Below are 8,140 nucleotides of genomic sequence, written 5' to 3' on the forward strand. Positions count from 1 at the left end.
TTTATTCTTCTTATACCTTAGTTGCGTATGTTATTTACTTCTGCTCTACTTTATACCGACTTCAAGAAGGACTGTGTTTAAAGGAGCGTCATTTTGCTTTTAAAGCTGTTTTGCAAAGTTTTCGGACTACACTGTCTTCTGAAATATTTTACTTCGGGTATGTTTATGCTTATTTTGGCAATAATTTTATCTTTTATATTATGGGGCACACATAAATGGCAATTTGTTTTATTCATTTTTAATAACAACCGTCTATTTCTAACCTGGTTTACTTTGACTTCATTGGCTGTTGGCAAGTGTCGGTTACTGGGTCACTCATGGAAGTGACTGGTTCTGGTTCTGATGTTTCGCTTAAATCCTCAAGTAGAGATGATATCATTGGCGGGTTCACTGTGGTACGCGACAAACTTAGGTACAGAAAACAGAGGGTAAGGGCATTCCTTGTCAAATTGCGTCCCAAAGATCAAGGAAATTCTTCCATTTTGGATGTCATCCCCCGTTAAGTGTTCAGATGAACTCGCGAACGGGATTCCGCTAAGAAAGTTTGAAAGGATTAGCGAGAAGCTACGCACTAATCTGGCGCAAATGGGGATAAAGCGACTGTTTCCAGGTAGGTCTAAAATCCTCTTATGTGTTCTAGTTCAAAGCGTTGTCATTCCTAGTATTCTGGATTCTTACGAGGATCGGAGTCGCCTTTATTGTTGTCAACCCCGTGATATTTGCATATCAGCCCCCACTGGAAGCGGCAAAACTTTGGCATATCTATTGCCCATCCTTCAGGCAAGCAGATTTATTTTCATTCTTGTTTAGCTACTTGGCACGTGTAGAAGCAAAGTTATTAGGGCTGTTATCGTTCTTCCAGTTCGAGACTTGGCTAAGCAAGTGGCTGAGACGATTCATCGCCTTGCATATGACACCTCGCTCCGTGTAATACTAATTATTAATTCTTACTCCATAGGTCGTTCTTCTCACTGGTGAAGATAGTTTCACAGTTGAGCAGGATAAATTGCTTATTAAGTAAGTCAGTACCTTAGGTCTAACTTGAAAAGAAACGCTGGGAATCTTATTTTGCCCGACATCGTCGTTTGTACTCCTGGGCGCCTTGTGGACCATATTTACAATACCCCGAATTTTTGCCTTGAGCATATTCGATTTCTAGTAGGTTTGAACTAGGACATAGGATATTTTTAACATACTGCAATGCGTTTCCGATTACAGTTAGATCCATGTTCCCACAGGTCATCGATGAAGCCGATCGTGTTATCGTCGAGGAAAAGCAGGACTGGTACAACATTTTTGAAAGGGCGGTTTATGGTATTTCAAATTTGTCTGAATCAAAAGGTCGACTTAAACGGTCGTTTCCTCTCCCAACTATCGAGTCACAATGCTCGGTGACTCTCTTCACATTGCAAAAAGTTGGTTTTGGTATTATTCTTTGAATATTTTGCCAGTTATTTTGCTCTCTACCAGCCATGACGTTTCGACTACCGTTTATTTCTTAAATCAATTGAAGCTTTGTGTTATTTACGTCCACTTTTTGGTTATTTGTTACCTTTAAGGTGGTTGATTTTGGGAACTGCTATGCAGGCAGGGTGATATCCACTGTTATGTGCTGTGAATGTCTATGCTTGATAGTTAGAATGTACTAGTTGTAGCACCTATTGTATTACTTTTTCCCTAAACTTTTAGATATTGCTTTCGGCAACGCTGACCCATGATCCAGAACCGCTGAAACGATTTCGCTTGAATTTCCCTCGTTTATTTTTGGCGTCGGGCAGACCAGCAGAGTCTAACGTAAAAGAACTACTGCAAGGAAGTTACACAAAAGGGCAGTGTGCCAATATTGGATGTGAAACCCATGATAAGCCAGAAGAAAAGAACCACTGCCTAAGCAGCGTTCGGGAACAAACTGGCGATGGTAGCACTGGTGGTGTTGGTGTGTTTTCAACGCCAAGTGGATTAAAAGAATTCTTTGTTGAATTAGTTGAGAGACAAAAGCCCCTATTTTTGGCTCATCTCATAAAAAGGCTGGGACACGAAAGAATTCTTTGTTTTACCAACTCTCGAGAAGCAACCAAAAGACTCGCAGTTTTAATGTCTCACGTTGAAGGTGTTAAGGCCGGGGCATTAAATGCCGGCATGCCATTAAAAAAAAGAGTGCGTTTACTTTCTTCTTTTGCTAGTGGTGAATTTCAGGTAAGCTTTCTTATCTTTGTTCTTGGTGCTATAATAGCTCGTTGAATTCCTTGAAATCTCATGCCCACTATCGACCTTGCAGAATTGTCTGGGCCAACTTTTAATAAACAGGTTTATTCCCGCGCTAGTGTATTTGGTCTTATTCAGGCACTTTAACCACTGGTATAAGATTTTTTAGATGAAGTTGGGATTGTAGAGAGATTGAGAGCCATATTTAGCTCCTCAAGGTATTATGTCGCTTTCAGCTCTTGGTATGTACAGATGCGGTTGCTCGAGGCATAGACATTGAAAATGTTTCCTGTGTGGTATCTTATGAAGCTCCACAATCAGTCAAGACATACGTCCATCGAGTCGGCCGTACAGCCAGAGCGGGTAAAACTGGTCAGGCATTTACACTGCTTCTTCGGAATCAGGTAAAGTGTGCAAAATCCCTGTTTTTTTGAATATCCAAAGAGCATTGTTGTGACATAATTTTGGTTGCTTTTAATATATTTAATGATCCTTTCATAGATACGGTACTTCAAATCTAGTCTCAAATCCGTTGGCAAACGCGCCAGGAATTTCCCCATTCATAGTAGCAAATTGAGGGCCTACGAAGCATCCTACAAGGGTGCACTGTCCCACCTTGAAAAGGAATTTCGTGTGAGTCTTGCAGATCTGCAAACAAAAGCCGTTCTATGTCTAAATGGTATGGGGTTGCTTGGCTCGTTGCGATATTAATACCAATGGAGATTCTACATATTTCTCTGCGTAGTCTCGGCTTAAATATTTGGGTTTTTTTGTGTAGATCGTTTCGCTTGAATATGTGTTCTCATCCTGCTACAGTGCATTGTTCTCTTTTTCACTGTTCTTGAAGTTAAGGCCACGAAAGTGATTTTACTGTTTATGCTTTTTTTCAGACCAAACCTAAAGATGCTTTTGGTATTGCTACGGAAGTTGACGATGAAAGCCATACAAGGCAGCAAGAATCGCAGAGAGAGTAGGAGAGGAGATGGTAAAGGCCCAAGAGAAATGCAATTCAGAAAGCTAGAAAACTTGGTGTACATTTCCATTTAATTCTACAATCGCGCTATTTGCCTCAATAAATTTCATTTTGTGTAATAACTTACCCAATTTTGATTTTCCTCGTTTACATTTATTGAATAACCCAGGGTCAGAATATGGTTAACACTTGTTCCTCTTTTCTATTTTAATAGCAATGTTTTTGCAATGGGCTTTTGATTAGAAGTTAATGTTTACCGTTTCAAGTTGTTTGCAGCAGGAAAACAAATCAGGCTTGTAACTCCCGACCTTTGTTTGGTAATCTGTAGTATTAATTTCCAGTCAGCCGTGGTAGATGTTTTTTCTCGTTGGTACTATGGATTACTTTAATAGCATTTTTAATTGAAATGTTCAACTGCAGCATGACAACAATGCTGTGGCCTAGTATGCGCCGTCAGTGTCAATACGTTCTACTCTTGATGTACACTTTACAGCAGAGGTGCGTATACCTGTTCTAAATGCGAATACTTTAACTTTTATAGGCCTCCTTGGATGCGTAAACTGATGAGAGTGCAGGTCATTTTCGCGATCTTTCTTGTTCTCACACTAGCGGATGATCCAGGTAAAAGTCTGTTCACTTACTTTTGTAAAGCACTCCAGAGAAATATTGTCTGCGATTTGGAGCAGAGGGCTTTGCATTTGAGGCTACGTTGTTCCCTTACGCCAACAACTTCTGGAGCTTGGGACCAATGTTCAGTTAATGTTGATCTTGCTCGAGGTAGTTAAATGCGTCAAACTAAATTGTCTACGAGCATAAAGTGTGGTACACAAAGATATTACTACCACTCTTAAGGTATTTACGCCAATCCATACGAACTGGCGGACAAATTGCCTGAAGTGAAATTTACGATTGCAAGAAAGGCTACACGTGAAGCAGGTCGACTGTCCAGGTTCTTCTTCTCCAAAAAGAGTGTCGAGTCGGAGAGCAGGCAGGAGATTTCCCTAAACGCCTCGGAGGTAGATATCGAGGCACCAAGCTGGAAGTCAGAGCCCACACGATGGAAGTTTGCTCTTGATTCACAGCGGCAGATCTGGGGCTCCAATGCAGCTATTGAACTCAGTATCCCCTTGCACCTGCGCTATAAGTACGCCCGACCCTATTCTTCATATCTTCCATTCACCTTTCGTATCGATGTTTAAGTGTTGTGATTGTACAGTAGAACCATCAGTAAAGAAATAACTAAACGTATTGCTAGGATCGCAAAGTTAGACTTAGCAAAATAGGAAGTCGAATTGTTACTGACGATATCTGAATGGCTTAATTCGAAGAAAAAACTGGGATATATACTCCGATTCATTTTCAGCCTCCCATCACGCTCTGGTAAGCCAGGAGGTGGAATAGTCTCGCGTACACTAATTGACTGCTCCGGAAAAGTGGCAGGAAGCTACAGTGGGCAACACAAGGCCACCTCGCCCTCGGGCTGCTCTTCAGACCTCTTATTGGTGATGCCACTTACTCTCATTTTACTGGTCATTGGAATTATTATCCTTCTTCTTCACTAGCTGCTTCAACACTCGGATTCGCACACACCCGTCTTTCTCACCTCCATATTTCCGGGAACCACCACTGGTGCTTACACGTCTGTGAATGCGTAAAAGCGCAAGAAAATAAGAACCACACCTATATGGCGTTCCCCTCCATGAATTTCTATATCTTAGCGGGGTTTCAGGTTAAAACCTGGCAAACTGTGGCCTTGTCCTCCCCCAAAGGTTTAGATGACCTTGGAACCCAGACATTTTGGAATGTGAGATATAGAAACAACCCTTTGACCTAGCTAGGACCTGCCTTATTGATGATGAACTTATAAGGGCATCACTTTTGATGAAAAATGCTGACGCTTTTCCTATTTGAATTTCATCTCAGCGAATGGGTTATGACACTGCGGACTTTTGCATCGGCTCGCGATGGTTCGCCCGAGCATCCTGGTAGGCTTTCGTAGCACAAACAATACCATTTCTGATTTTGGAGTCGCCTATTTAGTGAATACTGTTATTGCGCAGTAGTCTGTGTTCGAGTTCTGCTTTTTATGTCAACGCCAATGCGTCCATTACTGGTGATTTTACTTTCTCCTAGGGTGGATAGTCTTACAGGGAAACTAGATCCCAAAGTGTATGCACAATTAGGCGTCTAATAAAAGCATCAATTATGTGAATATCAAAGGTCGTTGCTTCCGTATTAGTTAACGCTCATTAAGGGACGGGAAGGTTAAATTACTCCATGGAAAATCAAGCCAAACGCTCAATAAACTTGTAACTCCGTGAAAAAGTACACAGAAGGGCTTAAAGTCAGTGTGATCATGGGTCAAAATTGGGGGTAACTGGTAGAGGAAAATTAGGCGCAGTCACTCGTTCAGTGTGCGTGCGTCTCAGTGATCTCAAGGCCTTTCAGCGACTAGGAAGTCTCCTCCGAGGCCTGCGAGAGGAGGTTAGCAAATTGCTCAATCTCCCTCCCCGCATGCTCCTTTATTCGTTGCGGGTCGGGTTCTATCAAAAGATCAAACAATCAATTGAATAAGTTATTTAATGGTTGATTTGCAATTTGGTATCAAAATCGCTGGTCCTACACTTACCGCACTGGTCAACTGTTTATGGCAAGAGAACAGAACATGAAAACAGTAATGCCATTTGATTCGGGTAGAATGGATGTATTTGATCATCTAAGACTGTTCACTACGATCAATATTGCGTAAATTGATCCACAAGCATGGTGGCATGGTAATAATTATAATAATTATGATAAACAAATTGGGTAAAGTGGAGCACCAATCAGTAGTGATTCTTCGATTGTTCAAAAAGCGTGATCACAGCCTAAAAATTGTTATCAGACTGTTAGGTCTGGCAACTTGCAATTGAATGGGAAGGTGGCGTACGTGTGTAGTCAACGCCGAGATGGGAATGGGTGCGCTCGAGCGCCAGGGCCTCCAGTTCCGCGTAGTGCCTCTGGAGGGACGGATTTGGTATTGCCTCCGGGTGGTACTTGGTGGACAATTTCTTTACGATCGCCCTGGCTGCTTCCACTTTCTCTGGTTCAGCTTGAGATAGCAGTGAGCCCAGTAATATCAATGGAAGGTTTACATGGATTTTCTATTGTCATATGTTATGTATTTCCATCTACGATGATGATTTTGCGGACCAGAATCTGACGTGGATGGGTATAGGTTCAACCATCATCCTGATATTCTTCTTATTAGTCAACTGTTGTGCAATAAGAGGTAAATTAGTAATAAACGCCCTTCATAACCTACCGCAGGCCAAGCTTCCGAAAAATTGTGACAGTTAGATTAGAGTACCAAAGTTTTGCACAAAAATTAAGGTATCCCGAAACTTTACAACAGTACCATTGCGGCAGATGATATCCAGAGCTACGTACACCCCCTATGTTAGGTGTTGAAAAGATCTATGGTGAGTAATTAGTTCATATAAGTAATAACGAGGTCGTTTTTCGCTTCGAGACACAAATGGCGCGGAAAAAGAAGCTATAGACATGGATGAGCATGCCTTACAGCACGATGCTGATTTACACAAAGAAGGTTGATGAAAATAACACTTACGCCATTTCGATTCATCAGAGATACTGAAAAGAGAAAATAAGTACCTAGTGGACATTTAGACAGCTTAAAACGTCTAAAATCCTCCCGATATGGAAGATAGAGGACGTGAAATCCTGGACCTGAAACTTGTGCCCCACATTCATCCAGTTTCTCTGCCTGCAATAAAAAAGTAGATTTAAACGACAGCTAAATGGATCAACGTAGACAGACAACCAGAGAGAGAAGAATTTACTTGAGGAACGAGCGCAACCAAATGCGGTGACATCCCTCGACGGTGCACGTAGAGTGCCACGGCAAAGGCTTGCTTCCTCAAGCAGGCAGAGAGGAGCGTCGTAAACCACAGGGTGCTACCTTTGGCCATACCTTCTTCAGGAAAGAGAAACTGCGACGTTTTCAATTGGCACCAGGGCTTCAGCTTTCTAAGCGACTTGAATCCAAGTAAGTGAATACCTTACAACAAAGGTAATTGCTGAGACTAAGCGAATGAATATTTATCATTCATCAACTGAAACGACATGTAATTAAATATCAATGCATTCGATAGAATAAGCCTTAGAACAAGTTTTGATTGTTCAAAGTGAATCAGCCCTTACCTGCCGCAGCAACTTGTCTTAGGCGCCCAGTAAGTTCACTTTTCTCAAAGCGGACTGTGCGATTCCCAACTCGAAGTCCTCGAACAATATCCTGTGGCATAACGACATTCCCAATGCCCTCCTTTACACCTCGGGAATGCTGATCATCTCTCGGGACCTTGTGGAATCGGCGCTTCACTGTGATAGCCTCGTTGGTTTTAGCAAACAAGCGCACCTTATTTAATGAAAAGAAATTATCCTTGGATCAAACTCAACAAATTAGCTATAACATTTGTAAATTAGGGGGAAAGCTACTGGTCTATGAGAAAACACGAGCTAGTTGGGTATAAAAGAATCAGTGGTACGAAGAATAAGACTCAAACATTTGACAAAATTAATTGCTGAAATGTCAACAAACAGTTCAATCAAAAGCAAAGAGTTTCAAATTACTCCTGAATGGGGAATGCATCCGCATAGAGGAATGTCAAATTCGGAGTGTTACAAAAGTGTTAGACAGTGGAAATTTCTTGAGGTCACAGACTATTGATTCCGAATGATTGAATTGGCACTTTTGAGGCCATGTGGGGTAAAAAACGATTTCTATCAGGGGCAAATATGTTACATGACTCAAAAGAAAAAATGAGCTCTTAACTGCTCTTCTCATGACGTCAATAAAATTGTGTAATAGCGGTCAACCCTTTCCGGCCTTATAGTGCAATGAAAATAACACAACCACAAATCAGATGAATTTAAGCCAAGTCTAATCTGAGATCAATGTGA

The 8,140-nt window shown here is 41.5% G+C and overlaps 2 protein-coding genes across 2 annotated transcripts; one reads left to right on the forward strand and one right to left on the reverse strand. All coding sequences in view use genetic code 11, as the record gives it.

The window, feature by feature from the left end:
- Window positions 1–317: 317 nt before the first annotated feature.
- EGR_01470 (ATP-dependent RNA helicase DDX51) lies at window positions 318–4,740 on the forward strand (the record flags this gene model as incomplete). Its single annotated transcript, XM_024490719.1, has 14 exons — window positions 318–428; window positions 463–610; window positions 648–804; window positions 828–927; window positions 959–1,017; window positions 1,050–1,158; window positions 1,239–1,415; window positions 1,690–2,196; window positions 2,424–2,609; window positions 2,707–2,838; window positions 3,109–3,236; window positions 3,720–3,955; window positions 4,031–4,322; window positions 4,542–4,740. 14 exons carry the CDS (start codon window positions 318–320, stop codon window positions 4,738–4,740), a joined length of 2,541 nt encoding a protein of 846 aa, XP_024355043.1.
- Window positions 4,741–5,629: 889 nt separating this feature from the next.
- Window positions 5,630–7,481, reverse strand: EGR_01471 (ATP-dependent DNA helicase 2 subunit; the record flags this gene model as incomplete). Its single annotated transcript, XM_024490720.1, has 5 exons — window positions 5,630–5,721; window positions 6,108–6,269; window positions 6,833–6,944; window positions 7,021–7,238; window positions 7,382–7,481. The coding sequence occupies 5 exons, from the start codon at window positions 7,479–7,481 to the stop codon at window positions 5,630–5,632; spliced, it is 684 nt and encodes a 227-aa protein (XP_024355044.1).
- Between the last annotated feature and the right edge of the window lie 659 nt (window positions 7,482–8,140).

Source organism: Echinococcus granulosus (genome assembly GCF_000524195.1).
Source record: "Echinococcus granulosus chromosome Unknown EG_S00005, whole genome shotgun sequence".
Classification (NCBI taxonomy): domain Eukaryota; kingdom Metazoa; phylum Platyhelminthes; class Cestoda; order Cyclophyllidea; family Taeniidae; genus Echinococcus; species Echinococcus granulosus.